General features: G+C 33.3%; 2 protein-coding genes across 6 annotated transcripts; both read right to left on the reverse strand.

The window, feature by feature from the left end:
• Positions 1-334: 334 nt before the first annotated feature.
• On the reverse strand, positions 335-5,049 carry LOC129298753 (3-ketoacyl CoA thiolase 1, peroxisomal-like). Its single transcript, XM_054937186.1, has 14 exons — positions 4,835-5,049; positions 4,292-4,365; positions 4,092-4,176; positions 3,842-3,968; positions 3,518-3,616; positions 3,380-3,447; positions 3,180-3,287; positions 3,021-3,098; positions 2,566-2,698; positions 2,371-2,467; positions 1,648-1,771; positions 1,454-1,562; positions 1,166-1,249; positions 335-538 (listed from the first exon to the last, which is right to left on the reverse strand). Exons 1-14 carry the CDS (start codon positions 4,928-4,930, stop codon positions 495-497), a joined length of 1,326 nt encoding a protein of 441 aa, XP_054793161.1. The 5' UTR covers positions 4,931-5,049; the 3' UTR covers positions 335-494.
• Positions 5,050-7,722: 2,673 nt separating this feature from the next.
• LOC129298751 (uncharacterized) lies at positions 7,723-16,609 on the reverse strand. 5 transcript variants are annotated; one of them, XR_008590418.1, is made up of 10 exons: positions 16,554-16,609; positions 15,761-16,030; positions 14,771-15,500; positions 13,641-14,460; positions 13,112-13,522; positions 10,598-11,227; positions 9,628-10,431; positions 9,088-9,144; positions 8,818-8,853; positions 7,723-7,982 (listed from the first exon to the last, which is right to left on the reverse strand). XR_008590418.1 is itself a non-coding variant. In XM_054937185.1 (9 exons), exons 4-9 carry the CDS (start codon positions 14,418-14,420, stop codon positions 7,953-7,955), a joined length of 2,445 nt encoding a protein of 814 aa, XP_054793160.1. In that variant the 5' UTR covers positions 14,421-14,460; positions 14,771-15,500; positions 15,761-16,030; positions 16,554-16,609; the 3' UTR covers positions 7,723-7,952. The 5 variants fall into 5 exon arrangements, 3 of the variants coding, with proteins under 3 accessions (XP_054793160.1, XP_054793158.1, XP_054793159.1); XR_008590419.1 differs by having other exon boundaries at positions 8,818-8,891; XM_054937185.1 differs by lacking the exons at positions 8,818-8,853; positions 9,088-9,144 and having other exon boundaries at positions 9,628-10,149; positions 10,360-10,431.
• Positions 16,610-19,425: the final 2,816 nt, after the last annotated feature.

Below are 19,425 nucleotides of genomic sequence, written 5' to 3' on the forward strand. Positions count from 1 at the left end.
TATTAGCAAATACAAGTGCACGAATTTCCTGTAATAATATCACAGCTTTTTCCATTTTGCAGACAACAGCATAATTCTTCATATAATCATGCCCTTAATTTGTTATAATTGAAAAAATCATATACTCATTATGTTCAAATCAAAAGATTAGTGAATAATTAGACAGAACTTTCATCTCAATTTAGTCCAAACTCTTGACCATAAATTTTCTCACAGATAATAAACCAGATATCATTACTGGGGAAAAAAGAAATATATCACAAAAGAAATTAAGAGACTAAGATAGTTGTTCTATGTGATGCAATCATTTATGCACTACTTCTTGTAGGGGTACCTTTATGAATTTCCATTCCACGAAAGAGATTATTGACATATTTAACATTTCCAAGCATGACTGAGTTCAGCGTAGAAAATTTTCAACATGTGTGCACGTATACAAACAATTCTTTGTACTTGTAACAATCCCTAACGATTCTGAAATCTCAGATCTGTTATTAGTCCGCTCTTTCAAATACTGCTGCTGCTCCCATACCAGACCCTGCAATGATTATGGACAATTCGTTGTTATTAGTCAAGACAAGGAATTGATATCGCAGTCTGACATCAATGTATTAGTAATCTCTGTACTTTTCCACTGATGTATTCTAAATCTCTTCTTTCCACATATGCATTTAAGTTTTACTTACATCCTCCATCCAGTTCTGTTCTTTTGCTTCTATTGTCATAGCAAAGAGCAACAGTTTTGCCTCCTTACTTTTTCATTTTGAATAAGACTACTTTTTCTAAGAAAATCATGCAAGTTCCTAAGCAAGCCAGTCTCTGTGTTACACCAACTTATTAAAACACCAATTCATTGCAGAAGAATAAACTATTAGGAGAACATCCGAATAATGAATTTATTAAGAACTTTTATCACAGAGAAATCAAACTTAGAGCATTAAATTTTCCCTAGAGTCTTTTCATGCTGAATCTCCCAATCACAAGGTTCTTTATCTGGAAAAGGTTTCATTAGAATACCTATAAAGATTGAGAGAGAATTCTAACCATTCTACTGAGTTTCACATGATATACAGTTTCAACAAAACGTGACTTTGATTTCAGTTAGTCAAGATTGAGCATATATGCATTTTCTGTGTTATCTTTCATCTTCCTAGAGTAAAAATACCTATGCACATAGATATTACACCAAAGCGACAATCCTTGCCACGGCGTTTCATCTCATTCAATAGTGTAGCAACACAGCGAGCACCTGACACAAAATGGCAGCATATAACTTCACAATAAAGCATCTTACATTGAACATGAAAAGTGAACAGAGACCGTCCTGTTGATCTGTTGAATAATATGCAATCAAGGACAGAAGAGTAAACAAAAAACAACAATCAAGCATATGGACGTCTCAAGGTTCCTATGACAGTAATTTTAACGGAAAAATTTCCCAACTTTTGAGTACCTGTAGCGCCCAAAGGATGCCCAAGAGCAATGGCACCACCATTAACATTGACCTTTCTGGGATCCAGTGCCAATTTCTTGCAGCAATAAACGTACTGAGAAGCAAATGCCTAAACAAGACCATCAAATTGCTAAGAACATATTGCCCGGTTATAATTTTCTATTTGCCTAGAGAAATAGAGACATAAATTTTACCTCATTAATCTCAAATAAGTTGATGTCATTGAGATCAAGACCAGCAGATTTCACTGCAGGAGGAATAGCAAATGCCGGACCAACACCCATGATGGCAGGATCTACTCCAACAGCAACAAAACTCCTACAGAAAAAAAAAATGAGATGCCAAGAATGCAAAGAAAGTTTGAATTCATCATCCGTGCATCAATTTCATTTTAATATAATACAGTAATACAGAATATTAGGGATGAGCTCCTCCTCTGAGGCCTCATTGCAATTTAGGCTGTATTTGGCAAGATTTCAAAGTATTGATGAATTGCTTGTTATGAATAATTTTCATTGTAGCTAGACCTACACCATTTTGAACACCGTGAAGCAGATGGTCAAAAGCTTTAAAATCTCTCCAATAAAGTAATCTACATTCTTATACAGTTTATCAGGCAGGTTTTACCTGAAATCCTGATTCTATTTATGAATAGATGGAATAACACAACATGCCTCTTCCATACTTAAGTTCATACTTACCAGATAAGTGATTTCACGTGCCTATTTGTAATTAAGTGGTAAAATGAGGAACATTAACTTTAAATCCTTAAAATACTACCTTCTAAGGATTAGATATAAGAGATAACATGGATTGCAAGGACAACTCACTTAGTCACATATTACAGTATACATGCAGAGCTATGTCTAGTTCCACGTTCCTCTAAAGAATTGATTTTTCCAATAATTATAGTGTACCTGAATATGCCAAGAATAGGTAGTCCCTTCTGCACAGCCACTCTTCTTTTCATGAGGAGAACTGCTGCGGCACCGTCACTTACTTGGCTTGCATTCCCTGAATTTAGAAGATAAAGTAAGACACAACATAAACGAGCAAACAGCTAAAGAATTAGCCAAAGTAATAAAATTAACAAGAACAGATTTCCTGAGTACCTGCAGTTGTGGAACCATCCTTCTGGAATGCAGGCTTTAGTTTTGCCAAATCTGTCAAATTTGTATTTGGCCGGATGCCATCATCAACAGAAACTATAATATTCTTCTCCTCCCCAGTTTTTGGGTCCACAAACTGCAGAAATTTATCAAAGTGTTAAGAAACCTATTCAAGTGGAACCCCAAATGGATTAGGAATATATCCTTATCTATGGTTTTAGTTTAGCATTATTTAGTGTCCAGAAGTTTATTCTTATCCAAGATTCTAAGTTATCCATTATTATTATCATAAGAAGTTTATATCGAAGTAAATTTCTACCTTGATTTCATTACAAATAAAAAGCAGAGAAGCTACCATATTGTGTGTCAGAGTTCAACCTCAGTGCAAGCCTCCTCATCAACATTTTCATGTCTTATATCTTACAATTAGAAAGTTCATCTTTGCTGTTGCTACTTACCTTTGTAGAAACTGGAATGATTTCTTCTTTGAATTTACCAGATGCTGTTGCAGCTGCAGCACGCTTGTGAGACTCAACCTATTTATTCAAATCAAAAGAGGTCCATTCAGTTTGATAATCTCTTAAACGGTTCTTTGAATATTTAATTGTCATACTCACAGCAGCCTGGTCCTGCTCCTGCCTTGTGACGCCAAAACGCAGTGCAACATTCTCAGAAGTAATTCCCATAGGAAGAAGACAATCCCGAGCTTGTTCAAAAGTTTCCAACTGTTAAGGACATGAAAAGTAAAGCTGAACAAACCATGTTTATAGCTGTAAAAACAAAATATGGACTTCAAAATATTAAATCTTAAATGCACCTTTGGGTTAATTTTACTAGGCCTAGTAACATTATCTCGAGACATACACTCTAATCCAGCTCCAATTCCTGAATCAATGAATAAGAAGGTGGAGTCAACACCAAGATCTTTTAAACAAACAGACATTCTCATTCTTACCTATGTCATAAAAACCAGCTTTTATGTAAGCAGCAACATCAGCAACTGCCTGAAGTCCAGATGAACATTGCCTATTGACAGTCCTGAGTGGCGTTGTATCTGTTTTAATCATATAAGTGATAAACCATATATTGATGTTGGGGATAAAATAGCATAGCAATTTTAAGCATCAAGTATCAGTAAATAAACCTGCAAATTCAATTTCTAGTAAAACCGGGCAGGAAGTTCACATAAATCGCGTTTTCAATCAGCTTTTACAGCTGGATTCTTATTCGAAAATGATGCATTTGAGGATAGTCATTTCAACTTGATTAACAAAGTTACCAGGGAAACCAGCATAGAAGGCAGCCATCCTGCACTCAATTGCTCGTTCTGATCCTGGTGCAATTACTGTGCCAACAACTATGTCTCCTACTTCACTTGGGGGCACATTTGTTTTCTCTATCACAGCCTACATGAGAACTCATGATTGAGGTAAATTGTACTAGTCACAATGATTACAAATGTTCCCATAAACCCAATTCTTTGCCAACAATTTTATTTCCAATGTTTTCCTTTATCAAATAACTTTTACCTTCAAAACAGAGGCAAGGAGATCATCTGGAAGGGTATCCTTGAAGGCCCCACGCTTTGCTTTACAGATTGCAGTTCGGTATGCACTGGTTTTTGCAGGAAATGATAAAAGACAATAAGCTAAATACTGTGATTAACAAAATAACAAATCAAGAAATACTCAGTAAGTTGGCATCCTCAGTCCCGAATTAATCAACTTACGCCACAATCACCACGTCATCTTCAGATGCAGATGTTCGCCCATGAGAAAAATTCTCACCAGAACAGATTGATGCCTAAAAAAAGAAAAAAATTAGCCACCCCGTTAAAAAGAAAGAGCAAAAGCAAAGTTGCGGCCGATGAAAAAGCCAAGCATTTGCAAATGCTTGAATTGACTAACTCTACAAGATAGAAACATTCCAAAGATTCAAGACAAAGAAACTACCAATATAATTATCAGAAATTTTATCTCCGACCTTTTAGTATATACAAGATAAGCATTTAAAGATCATTAAATTTAGTATGGGAAAGAAATAGGAGTAGAAGTTTGAGAACCATCAAGTACCAACACAAGCCAAAAAAAAAGAAAACTCATTCCAGCATGTAGCAACTACAAAAGTGAAAAAATAAAGAGCGAAAAAGGCAGACAGGCCATAAGGAATAGAAGTCTTTCAATAAATTAAAAAACGAGAAAGGAGTAGAATCTGAGGAATTCATGCACAGTGGAAGAGTGAAGAGACGGATACTTGAAGAAGATGAACTTACAGAGAGATGAGTAGATTGATGGGAAAAAGATGAAATTGAGGAAGCGGGTCGAAGATGTTCAAGCAGCATCTTCTGTCTATGAATCGCTTTCTCCATCTTGCAACACCTTCCAGTGCCTCTCTGCCCCTCGCTCTTCCTTCGTCAGTTGTTAGTTGCTGAGCCTTCGCCGACGCCGATGGACGCTATAACTACGAGAGAAGGAGCATATAAACAGAGAAATTGAATAGCCAACTGACGTGATCAAAAATGATCTTAAAATAAAAATTTCTTTTCATAAGTTAAAGATAAAAATTTTTAGAAAATGACCTCTCACAAAAATAAAAAGGAATCAAATTTTAAAATTTTACCTAAAAAAATAATAAAACATTTAACAGTTTTTCGTGCAATAAAATATGGGGGTAGCAATAACTCCAAGCCACTAGTTTTTTTTTTTTTTTATAAAGACTCCAACAACTAATTAATGATGGGATTGTTGAATTAAAAAAAGTTGACGTTGACGTTGACGTTGACATATTGGTGGAAAAAGCCCCCACGTTTTCCACAGAGCCCATTCAAGCGGACCGTTTGATTAACAACCATATCAAGGCTCGATTGGTTTCTTGTTTGCTAAAAGTCAGTTTTTCAAAAATTTATTTGATAAAAATTAATTTAATAAAAATTAATTATTATAATAAAATTTATATTTAAATATATTTTTTTAAAATTTAATTTAATAAAATAAAAATTATTTAAATAATATATAATGAGAAGTACATTTATATGTATAATTATAAAAAGAATATTGATTTTATGATATATAATTTTTATTACACACATGAAGCATATTTGAAATGTTTGAAAAATAAATATAATTAAAATTTAAATAATATAAAATTTGATATGTCAAATAATGAATGATAAAAAAATAACGCTTTTTCATTAACCTTGCTTATTATTCCCAACTCCATAAATTACTTTCCTTTTTTCGTTTGTTTGACTAATTAAAATTTTTCTTACATTAATAAAATTTTATTTAATGATGATGATCGCTTCCTGTATGACTTACCCACTCTCCCTGCAATTTGTGCTTTATGAAAAATTACAAGCTTAACAATCTATGAAAAATATAATGTTTGGCAAATAATTATAAGGATAATAGTAAAATAAAAATTAGTCACTGTTTCATTAATGCCCAAACTCCAACTTAAAATGTAAATTTAAGTAAAAGTATCTTTGGGGAAATAGACTTTTAGTGACTTTTTCATTGGACATTTTGAAAGAACTTTGAAAACTTTTTTATAAACCAAACAACTTTTACTTTTAAAATTTTTTAAAAGTACTTTGCAAATGTGAAAATTTTTTTATCGAAATACACATGAAGACCGTGGTTGACCAAAAAAAATTCTATTACTAACAAAATCAATTAAATTTAAAAATTCAAATATCATGCCACAAGAGAATAAAGCACGTAATTTAATATATTTGTCAAACATCTCTGAAACATATAAATTTATTTTGTAGACATAGATTTGGAGAATGAATCATAAAATATATATATATATTTGAAAATTTTAATTTGAAGTCCGTCACACGAGGGTAGGCGAGAAGCTTAATTAGTTACTCCTCTAGATTACAATATAAGTTATAATTAATTAATTTATAATTTATGAATAATGTCTGTTAAAACCATAAATTTTTAAAAATATCTACATCTTTTTCTTTATACCTTCATTAAATACTCTAAATAAGAGCTTTGATCATAGTAATTAAAATTCTAATGTATAATTTTTTTCAAAAAGAGTAATAAATAAAGTAAAAGTATAGTTAAAAAAATAAATATAAAAGTTATCTAATACTTATATTTGGAATTAAGTAAGGCTTTTAAAAAATATTTTATATTACGGTATGGAGGTAGTACTATTTATTCTTTCTGTTTTTCCATTTTGATGATGATAGGTCTTCGATAACTACCAAGAATAATTTAGTAAGATAGTGGTGGAAGTGTGAACATTTGAAGGGAAATGCTTTTAGAAGGATCACGGAAGGCTTCGCCAATTGACCCTTCCTCATCAAACAATTTCGGAATCTCCTCTTTGTCTCTCTTTTGCCTTTTATATAATTAATTAAAAATTAATACCAGTAGAAACTAGGACGGTTCCATATTTAAAAATAATATTATTCATAAAACTATGAAAACTGTATATGGTTCTTAGTATATGATATACAATCTACTAAAAATTATATTATTTGTAAGTTATGCAAATAGTTAAACTGACGAACCAGTCCATAACGTAGCTTAATATAAAATTTATATATATAGTACATGAGGCTGTGAGGGATTAGCGGCGATAAACACGTTAATGAGTTGTTTATAAGTAATAATTAGTAAAATCAATCGCTATATTTATTTTTGTCCACCAACATGTTTTATGTGTTTAGTAGGCAACCACCACCAAAAATTTGGTTTTATATCATGCCCCCGTCTCTTTCTTCCCATAGGCCAATTTTCATGATTCTGTTCATACCCAACCATCCAAATTCAGATTCTGCAATTTTACTTACCAAAATATATTTAAAAAAAAATCAACTAGCATTACCTACCCAACAATATCCAAATCTAAATCATATAGCCGAATGAAAAGGAGAAAAAAACGACAAAAACTCATGTGATTCTGTCCGTTCAACAGTGATTTAAGAGAGTGCGCAAGAAAAATGTGCTCCTGTGTTACAGAGAAGTCTGTTTCAAGTTTCGGCATTCTCAATCCTTTTTTCTATTACTATTTTGTAGCAAATCGACCTAAAAGTGAATCACAGTTTAAATGTATAGAATAGCTGCATATTGCAACATATCCAATATTGATGAAGATGATCAACTCGATTCTGCATACATGCCTTCAAAAGTTGAAAAATTTGTCCGGGTACAATAGTACATTTTACTCTTCATAATGTAAATTGAAAAATTCATCAATCCAGTATTGTTAAAGGAGCAAGCTGTAATTTACTATAGACCACCAATTTTTCTTTCCCTTTTCCTTTTTCACTGAAAGAAAATCTCAAACATAAATGACAAATACACAAGCATAAGAAAAGAGAATAAAATGGATCATCTTCATATGTTGCAGATACTTCATCGCTTTGACTATTTGCTGTCATCAAAATCTGAAACTTCCTGCAGACAAGGGAGATTATAGTAACATCAATTCACTGTCTCATTTTACAACTGGACAAGTGACTGACGAAATTAAAGTCCAAACCGAAACAAAAATGCAAACAACAAAAATTATATGAATAGATATGGCAAATCCATCATTTGACTTTGATCAAATTAAGATTTTTCAAGTTCACCCTTATTTCTAAAGCTTCAAATTAAAAGTAGAGATGTTTCAGAGAAAACAACGATTATTGTTGAAGCTATGTTGACTCCTGGTTTTGTTAAAAGAAATTAACCACCATCGAAATATCAAACATGAGAATCCAAGTGGCCATTAAAATAAGAAAGAGCCAGGCAGCACTCTATTTCATCCCAAGCGGACTACATTTCCTTCTATGTCTTGCCTGCCTAATTCAATAGGAGAAATATCTATTGTTACATAAATGCTCTTACATAATCCACTTTCATATTTATTATCTTTTTCTGGTTAGAACAAGGTAAAAAGCAAGGGCAGAGTCAGGATTTTTAAGTAATGAGGGCCGAGATCTCAAAGCATATACTATAACTTTAAGAGAAGAAAAATCTAACATAACATAAATATTTTAACAACTATCTCTTTTCTCTAAAAAATGAATCAATAGTTTTTTTTCCTAGACATCTTTCAATCCTAAAAAAAATATAGATTGTAAATTATATTATATAAAATATTAAGATGAATGAAAAAAAAAAAAGATCATAACACAAATTGCACAATATATTATATATAAAAGGAATTGTAAATCATAACACAAACTGCACAATAAAATCATAAACATTGAAAAAGCAAAGCATATTGGAGATTGGAGTGGCTCACCTCAACTTTATCCTTGTATTCGCTTAATTGGAGGGCCTAAGAAAATGAGATTGTAGGGTTAGCCAAGCCAAGTTCTTTGATTCAACAAAAAGGAGGGAAAAAAAAAAAGGAAGCAAACAAAAACAACATGAAATAAGGCAAACTGCACACAACAAACACATACCTAATTGCCTTGAAGCCGTGAACAGTAGAGGAGAAAAAATTAAAAAGAAAAAAGAATAGGACGTAAACCAAAAAAAAAAAAAAAAAAGACAAAAGGCATACGCATACCTAATTGCCTTGAAGCTGTGAACCGTGGCAGCAACTCTTCAAAGCTCAGAGGTAAAACTGCACAAACAAGACAAGTATATATTACATTTATATACCCTAAATTAAAATTGGCAACTTTCTTATTTTCTAATGGTATATTTTATATTATATTTATATATAATACATACATTTTAAATGCTAACATTTTTTGACTTTGTACAATATATTAGTGTAATATTTTTATATTTATTAAATGGAAAGTAAATATTATGTTTAGTATTAAATATATTATACATACAAAATATATTTTGATGGGGTCAAATATATATAATTCCTATATTTTACTAAAAAAAATTCTAAAAAGATAGGAAGGGCTGTGGCCCCCCGTTCCCCCTGCCTCCCCCACTAGTAAAAAGAATATTGTTGTGTTGTATTTGTCTAGTCGCTTCTCTACATGAACAGAAAGAAACACGAGGAACATGAATATTAAAAAGAGTGTCAGCCAAATTTTTGTATTGGCTTTAAATTATAGGGCACAACAATAATTTAGGTTTAACGCACCTGTCCCGTGACCAGCTGTTTGATAGTAGTATTAAGGTCTTCTGTCCAATTCATTGTTCCATTTTCTATTTCTATTTGAATCGCAGGGGCTATAATGTCTCCCGATGAGAAATTCTGCATTTTGGGGCATCCTCTCACTTTTAATAATTCAAATGATGGGAATACAAGTGTGGGTTTGCCAGAGCAGAAGCTTTTGAGAGAGGGTAAAGAAGTCATTTCAAAATATTCTAAGCTTTCAAATGTGATCTCTTCTGGTGTTCCTTCATCGATCATCACAGCTTCCTCCATCATCCCACAGTTTATTATCCGCCACTTTTTGAGGTGCACAAGACTTCTAGCGGTGGAAGCTGTCATTAAAAAGGTCATCCCTTTGCAGTCCTCCACTTTTAAGTGGGTTAAACTAGTGAAAGATATTGAAGGTGGTCCCAAGCTTGTTAAACTCGGACAACACGTCACACTGAGTACTTCAAGGACATCTGACAGAGAGTCGTAATCATTCCCTATCTGCTCAAGCTGCTCCAACTGAAAAAGCCACAACTTTTTTAACCGGTTGGGAGTTTTAGAACTACCATAACCAACTTCCTCGGAAGGAAAAAGTATTTTAAAAGTGCTACAACGCACTTCAAGTGTTGTAATGTTAGGGAATTTTTCAAGGAACCTATTTAGCCACATTATTGGAGTTTCTTGAAAGCATTGTAGTCGAAGCACCTCTACACCAGGAAAGAGACTTGCCTCATGATGACTATCCAGTATCTTCATAGAATCTTTTCCATTTAATGCAAAATCTTTTAAAGTCGGTGACACCTAATAAACAAAAACAAATATAACAGTTTATAAATTCTCAAATCATGCAATAATTTAATAGATTTGTGAGAGTCATAATATTTATATTTATCTTAGTTTAACTCAAAAATTCGTTTAAAGAATAACCAAGAAGGAAAAAATAAATAGAAAAAGGGCATGCATATACCACTTTAAAAGAAAAGAGTGGTTGTTGAATCGGCATGTCAATTTCGTCCACCGTAGATGTATGCTGGGAATCCAAATGGCTAAAGTCAAATATTTCCAATTCTTCACAACCACAGACATCTAATGTCTCCAATGAAGGACATGCTAACTTATGTCTTCTTGGATAAAAATTCTTCAATCGTGACAACCAACATAGCATGAAGGAAGTCAGCTTTGGAAAATCAAACTCAAGATCATCTAGTCCTTCTCCTTCAATTGCAACAATTTCCTCAATGCCACAATGAAGCATGGAAAGCTCTTGAAGTCGCTGCAGATCTTGGCATAATGTTACCGAAAACACGTGTTTCAGGTTCAGGCATCCTGCAATTGTCAATATCTGCAAATTTTTGAAACTGAGTATTTTTGGAAGGTCTCTATTCCATATATGTTTCAGATTTGGCAGTCCCAAGAGAGTAAGCTTTTTCAATTGACTTTCTTCCTTTACATGCATTTCTGTGTCGTCCATGACCTTCACATCAAACACTGTTTCTAAGGAATCACAATCGTTCACTTCTAGTTCCTCCAATGAATATAGCAATGTCAACAAATTCGATGCAATGAGCTTCAAATGATCCGAACTTTTGAAATCGACCTGTTTAAACAAATGCAGAGCATGAGTTATATTTTATACGTTCTCTGTGCTATATTATCTAGAATGTATCAGTTTGGTACAAGTCTTCGTTAGAAGCATATTTTACGAGAAACTATTTCTATTTTAATTAAAAACAACAATAAATTCGTAATAATTTGATATGCCTTTCAACGTTCAAGACTGACGGCGGATCTGCCTAAAATAATTATGAGCTTCAAAACAGGGAAGAAAATGAGGAGAGAAAAATATGAGGACAAATTTTCATTTTAAAACCTATATTTTACCTTTTTTAGAAGTTTTGGCTCTTGTTTCCCTCCTCTCTATTTTTATGCCCATCTAAATTAGTCAGAAGTACTTCACAAAAAGCCTTATCATGACAATTAAAATATAATTAAGCGTCTTTGGAGAGTGTAGATTCGTAAGCTTTGAATCCATGACTTTCAACCTTTCACGTTCCAAATGAGATGGTTTTGGAGCCTTTCAAGATGATAATCTCTATTTTCTTGTATACAGTTGGACTCTGGAAACTCCACAAATTTTTCTTTTAGTGGGAAAATAATTTAAAAGAAAAATATAATGACTTTCTTAGTTTTGTTGAAATTTTAGATACACTCTCTCCATTTTAAAACCGATATTTTAGTCCAATTTCAAAAATGGGTAAAAATATTCTATTAAAAGTTCTAAAGGATACTTAATTATATTAATTGAAATTATGTTTAAAATTATTAATTTTCCTTCGAAATCTACTTGTCTAGTGTCTACTCTTTTTACCCAAATTAAAGAATTTCGTAAAATTAAGTATGGTTATATTTAAAATACTTTCCGACAAAATATTAAAATTAATAAAAATAATTAATGTTAATAAAATTTACAGCAAAATAAGAACGAATTATATTAAAATTTATTCAATAACATATCAAATTTACTTTTTTTTTTTAATTTTTCCGTATGTAATTAAACGTTTAGAATTTATTGGACCAGTAAGTTTATTTAACTGAAAAAAATTAAAATATGATAAAAAAAAGTCTAAAAATATACGCTTTAAAATTATTTTTTCCCTGATAAATTTTTTTGGGAGCTAGAAGATTTTTAGATAATATTTATCTTAAAGAGGGACAGTTAACTATTGAATGATGGAATTTTAAACATGGAGGAGAGGCATGTGTTATATGGCTTTTGATTTCACAGGAAGTTTATATGTATAAATTTCAAAAATAAAAGATGTAATTAAGTTAAACAAAATTTACACAAGCCATAAATGCAATTTTCTTTATCTCAACATTACCATAAAACATTTTTAAGCCAAATGAATGTGAACACTCAAACATATTAAAATTATTGTTAGTCATTCAAGCATGTGGAGCTCAATTCAGGCTTACTTGAATGAGCCTAAACTTATAAAAAAATCTTATATAATCATGTTTGGCCCTAACAATTCTAGCTTTGGAGTTTATTCAAACCAACTTAAATGCTCAAATAGTCAACAATTTTTAAGCAAATTTAAATTTTAATCTAAAAATTAATTACTATTACTACTACTATTGTAAGAAATATGCATTATACTTTTCTCGGGACAGTTAAAAAATAGAGGACTGAAATTTTTTCTAAGTCTTAAAGTTTTAAAAATATTTCTAATATCATTTTAAAATATTTGAGAGATTAAAAATGATGAAAATATAATAATATGAAATTTTAAAAATTTTAAAAAATATATATTTATAATTACTCAAATAATAAACTACAATTTAAAATAATATTTAATATGTATTATATATTTTTTTAAAAAAAATAAATCAGGCTTGGTTTGATGTTGAAAAATTATCATTATTTTATCCCGTTGAATTTAGCGCAGGTTATCGCCCTAATTAAGATTATGGAGCATACCCTTTCTTCTCCATTTGATGATTGGCATTCACCGGCACAAACATCGCTTGAATTACCCAGACTAGCAATTTCACAGGAATCATGTTTCCACATGCGCTTCAGTTTTGGCAGACTATCAAGTCTCATTTTTTTCAGCTGAATAGTTTCTCTCGCCATCCTTCCTCTTCCATTCATATCGCCCAAATCAAACACAGCTTCAAGTGTATCACACTCAGTCACTTCAAGCTCTTCCAAGTTGAACAAAGCTTCTAGCATGCTTCCAGAAAGAAGAATACTCGAAAGCCACTGGCAATTTCGCACCACCAAAGATTTCAAATTAGAAAATATTTCATGACCAACCTGGCCATACCACAATCCTCTTAACTCCGGATATTTCGAAAGCTCTAAATGCTTGAAGCTACAAAATGCCACCTGTTAAAAAAAAAAATTTATAGTGTCAGTTATAATAAGATCACACTTGAACGCTTTAAACAATTTATTTCAATTCACTCAGAATCTTTCAAAATTTGTCTGGATAAATCATACAGACCTTGTTCAGAAACATCTTCCTAATCGTTTCATTTAAGTCTCCTTCCCAGTAAGATTCTCCCTCCGCTAGTGTTGTCCTAAGCTTTGGTGCACTTATTGCTTTGTCTGAGAAAATTTGCATCTGAGGACATTGGCTAACAACAAATCTCTCCAACCATGGGAACTTGAAGGGGCACTTGCTTGATGAAAAACCACGGAGCCTTGGCAAATAATTTAGCTCTAAACTTAACAAACTATTAAATGCAATTTCATTTTTTGCCCCATCCACCTCTTCTGTCACAATTTCTTCCAGCGAATCACACTCTTCTATTTTCATCCTTTGCAAGTTGAAAAGACTTCCCGCCGTTGATGAGGTCATTAGGCTTTTCAAACTGTTGCACTGTATTACCACCAGATATGTCAAGTGGTAGAAAGTTGCAGAGGAAGGGACTAAATTTCTTAAACTGGAACATTCTTCCACCATTAAGACTTCAAGAACCTCAAGAACAGGGTGAATTTGACTTCCTTCTCTACATAAATTCTGAAGCTTCGGTGAACGCTGTAGCCGCAATGCTTTAAGCCGGGTGTTAATTTTGTTCCGTTCTTCCTCATGTGTTAGCAATTCATCATAAAATATCTCCTTTGTGGAGCTAAATGAAACATTTAGCCTTTCGAGACTAGGTACATTTTTGAGAAACCGAAGCAGAGCACTTGCTTGATCATCTTGAAAAGCAAATATCCAAAGATGTTTGAGTTTGCGGTAGGTACGAGGGAACTTGGTGATGCAATATGACGTTAGCATCCCAATATTGCAGGTACAAAGAATCCAAGTTGCCAGTCACCTACCTCATGATTGCACAATGCACAATTTCATCGTTAGAAGTCAGAGTCATTGTTTTGGATCATGACTTAGTAAAAAGAGAATAATTGGAGTTCACGTATAACACGATATAAATTTGCTATTTATAGTTACAAAATGTAACGACAATGTAATTTGAAGATTTTTATCAGACAAGATGCGATATAAATAAACAAAAAATATTGCAATGCTGTACACACAAAAGCGAGTGGCTAACTATTAGGCAGATATAAGCTAAATATGACTTGTGTAACGATTTTATGGGTAAGTTTAAAAGCTTATATCAACCATACCTCTTCATTAACTGTAAATAGATATTGTTGCATTGAGAAGTGAAATCGGTCATCAGCAAAACTTTGCCGGCATCTATTTGCACGCGGATTGAATACCTTTAAATGTGGACAATCCAACACTTGCAACCTTACCAAGGATTGACATTCTAATGTATGAACCCCTGCATAGAATCCCTTGAGTTTAGGCAAATATCCTAGGACCAGGGAGGTGAGATGAGTAAGCTCAAATATGGTAGTTTCATCCAATGATCCATCCTTCTTCGAAACAACTTCCTTGATCTTACACAAAACTAGTCTGAGATGTTGAAGTTGGTGGAAGATCCTTAGCAATGGAGAAGGGGAAGATATATTCCAGCTTGTAACAGCCCGCAATATCCACGAGTTCTAGATTGGAAAAGCGAACAAGTCCTTGGGGATCCTTGCTCCATATCCGTTTCATCTCTGGCAGTCCACTTATTTCTAGATTTTTCAGCTGTGCTGTCACTTCTTGAGCATGCATTCCATCAGCAGTGGTGAGTTCGAATATCTCTTCAACTGAAGCACAATCTTTGACCCTCAACGTCTCAAGACTTCTTAGTGCTTCAAGCATGGAGCCCGATGGAAAAACAGTCTCCAGTTTCTCACATTTGTTCACTTCCATTGTCTTCGATCTGCCAAATTGGTAGTGCCATGCTCTCTTCAAGTTCTTCATGTCATTTATTATGATCTCCTCCAATTTGGGAAACCCAGCCTATTTGACGCACAACAAATCATGAACATTGTACAATAAACCAATACCAATCCCTCAACTAATTAAAAAAACCATTAATATTAATGTTATATAGTTACTTGAATGTGCTTGTGTGATTGATTTTGGATATTATAATTCAAGAAATATTCCAAGTTATAAGATTGGGAGGTATTTAAGACTTTTATATTCATTAAAACTACAATGAAAATAAATGCAAATGTTGGCAACTTCAAAATAACTCAAGAACAAAATCATACTACCTGATCTTGAGCCAGTGTAATCTCATTGTTACTTACTTCTATGGCCATTATCTCCTCCATCGCGTGGCATTTACTTATTTCAAGCCGTTTGAGATTTTCTAGATTTTCAACCATAAAAGGTGAGAATAAATATTTCAGGCTGCCACAGTCCTTCACGATTAAATTAACTAGATTTCGGAAAGAAGTGGCTGTTGAATGTTGATGATCATCCCAAATTTTCTCCAAATTAATCGAGCTTAATTTCAGGGTCTCCAAATTTGACAATGAAACCTACAAAAATAAAAAAAATTGTTACTCTAAATCTTAATCCGATATATGCAAAAAACCACCACTTTTAGACGTATTATATTTTAATGAAACAGAGTACAATTTAAGTTCTCAATTTGGGAGACCCAATAAAAGGACACAGTGTCTACTACTCTCAGTCGAAAATAGTGTCGCCATCAAATTCATTGTTCTTCAGTCCATTTTATAAATTAAGTCAACTATTGTAATAATATTATAACCAAATACATTTTTCGTAAAACTAAATAATCTTATTCATATATATTTTTATATAGTGAATTACTAGACACAACACACACACACATAGGATACATGCTTTGATATATATCCTATATATATATACATATAGATAACAAACAAGTATATATACTCGTCTTGATAGTAATACATACAGCAAATTTTAAACATATAAACAATTTCTATTATATGATCTATAATTTATAACTGCTGCTCAAATTTCCATATAACAAATGCAACAACATATTAAAATGCAACAAAATGAGCATACCTTTGCATCGAAGAATGACGTTGGAATATCAGAGCAGCAAAAACTAACCATTGCAGTAAATATTGTAAAGCCAATGTCGCAATTGAATAAACTCAGCTTTATTGATGATCATGCCACTATTAATACTTTCCAAAGACACTATGTTCTCCATAGAATGGCATTCAGAGACTTCAATTTCAACAAGTTGAGAAAAGTTTTTAACCATTGAATTCAAGAAGACATATTTTAGCTGCTCGCAACTTTTGAGCTTCATGACTCTTAGCTTTCTAAAAGAATCAACTCTCAGTGGCCCATCACATATCTCCTTCATCATGGAGAGATTATGAAGTATTAATGTCTCCAATTTTGGAACAAGATTATATTTTGTTTGATTCCTTCCTGTTGAGTTGATAATGCACTGAATTCTCCATTATTTTGGATGTGCAAATGCTTTAGCTGTGGAAATCCTTTGCCATTCAATTGGAGAAGCACATTTGAAATGCCATTTACTTCCTCTAAATATAAATCTTCCACACTTTCCATCAAACGTTTTAATGCCATGTTCTGATTGATAGCAAGTGTGAAGCTTTAGCTTAAACAACCTCAAGGTATTATTATCATTTCGCCAATCCCATTTATCTCCAATAACAATCTTATATCTCTCTAACTTCTCAAATACAATGTCCCTCAGTAAAATCCAAGTCTCAGCTTGAATTTCTAGAGTACTCATGCCCGTCAAATGCGTGAGCTCAGCAAGACTAGCATTTTTGTTTTGCTTTGTCGGACTTTTTGCCTCCCATTTTACCGAGGCATTGCCCATGTACAATTCCTCAAGTGTGGTCAACTTGGACACAACATTGGGTGGGATAACCTCAATTCCAGAACCACTCAAATCCAACATTCTTAGGTGAGTCAACTGCCCTATTTCACTTGGAAACTCTTCCATAGATGAACGGATGAAGCTGAGAATTTCTAAATTTTTCAAGGCTCAATTCCAGCCATAATTTCAAAGAGCACTGATCCAAGCACAATGTTTTAAGTTCAGTCAATGTGGCAAGAGATGTCGGTAACGATGATATCATCATTCCTGTTAAATCCAACACCTCAAGTTTCTCATTCCCCCAAAAAAGGAGTTTGGAATTTCCAATGAAGGATTATCTTTGCTATTTAAGTGAAGAAATTTCAAACTGGGGCAATCTAACTTTTCAGGAAGTGTTTGGATGCAACAACGATACAAGTTTATCCAGGTACACCTTTAAAAAAATCCTCTCCTGGCCAATCTTGAAATGGAACATTCATTGTGAAGACATGTTGATCCCCAGATGCAATTGATATTGCTACTTCTCTAAGAAGGTCGTGCATTTTGATCACTCGTGCAATTGCATCACTGTGAAGCAAAAAGCAGGATGCCTTCAAGTCATCAATCACTGTTTGAAGCTTGTTTCTTACACCATCAATGTTTTTATATATTTGAATACATCCAAACCAATGACGTATTTCAACAAGTCACCAACAAGAATGGACGTTCCATACACTCCACAAAGCAAGAATACTTGCTTCGCCCCATCATCTTGTAAACAATCGTACATGTATTTCAAGGTGGAAAAATTTTCTCACCCACTATTCCACTGTTAACTCTTTTCAGTTCATCCAAGGCATTTTTCCACTGATGAATTTCTTTATTTTTTTAATAACTTTGCCATTGCGACTATCAACACAGGCAAGCCCGCACAACTTTTTACCACTTCCGTTGCAATATCTCGCAACTCGACACCCACATCATTCGTCATTTGAAATAATTCAAGAGATTCTTCATTATTTAATTCTTCGAGTCTGAAATTCTCTTGAGTTGCATCTTTTGTAAAATTTTTCGTTTCTAGAAGTGAGCAACAATTGGCAGCCCTTATAACTATCCTGTGTAGAAATTCCCAGCTTATGATTATCTAGTGATGGAATCCCAATTTAGCCAAATCAAGTTCTTCATAGATGTCGTCCAATATGATGAGGATAGCGTTGTCCTGTTTGATTCTCGCACGTAAGCGGCTTGCCTTTCCAATGGGGGACTTCTCTTCAAAGCGCAGGCCTAACTGATCTGCCATCTGATCAAGAATTCCCTCAATATCTACAGGTTGTGATACAGTCACCATAACCACTTCATCAAATAACTTGTCATCCTTAACTTGTGCAACAATTTCACTTGCTAGAGTGGTCTTCCCCACCCCCTTAATCCATAGACCCCTATTCTACTTACTTTAAGGTCTTTTAGAACCGAAAAATGCGCTCCTTCATTAAGTTCCTTGACCCGAGCTTTACATTATCTCTTGTTGTGATGGTGGGTAGACGAGGGAGGTGCCCAATTCGATCGAACTTCCCATGTGTCAGCACTTCAGCAACATTTTCTACCGTTTTCTTTGCATTTCGACTTAGTTGATGGCGTGAAATCAAATTAGGAAGACACCATCCAGAACACTCTGCCTTCACACAGCGAGGATCTTCACACAATCGCTTGGCTTTCTCTAAAGTTCATTAGCTTTATTCAGCACTCCTCCACATCAGTTCAATCTCTCTTCCATTTCTTCTCTCTGCTTCAACCTCATGCACAATTCGCTCTTTTGCCGTCCCCAGCTTTCTCGACTTGATTCTTTAGCTCCTTAAAATTGTCTTTGTAAAAAAACAAATATCCCCACTTGTCGTACAATGGGTTTCAGTGTATAACTTTGCTATTTCGCCAGCAATGGCACCGAGAATCTCCATTGTTGATTCCTAAATTGATGTACGATTAACAACAACACACCATCAAAAATAAAATCATATCAGATGGAGAAATGGGTGTCATAAACATGCCTATTTGCATTCCTATGCTGCAAGTAACAAACGAGAAATTTGGTTTTTT

The sequence above is a fragment of the Prosopis cineraria genome, unplaced genomic scaffold (genome assembly GCF_029017545.1).
Source record: "Prosopis cineraria cultivar Desert tree isolate PC_DT_omini unplaced genomic scaffold, ASM2901754v1 PC904, whole genome shotgun sequence".
Classification (NCBI taxonomy): Eukaryota; Viridiplantae; Streptophyta; class Magnoliopsida; order Fabales; family Fabaceae; genus Prosopis; species Prosopis cineraria.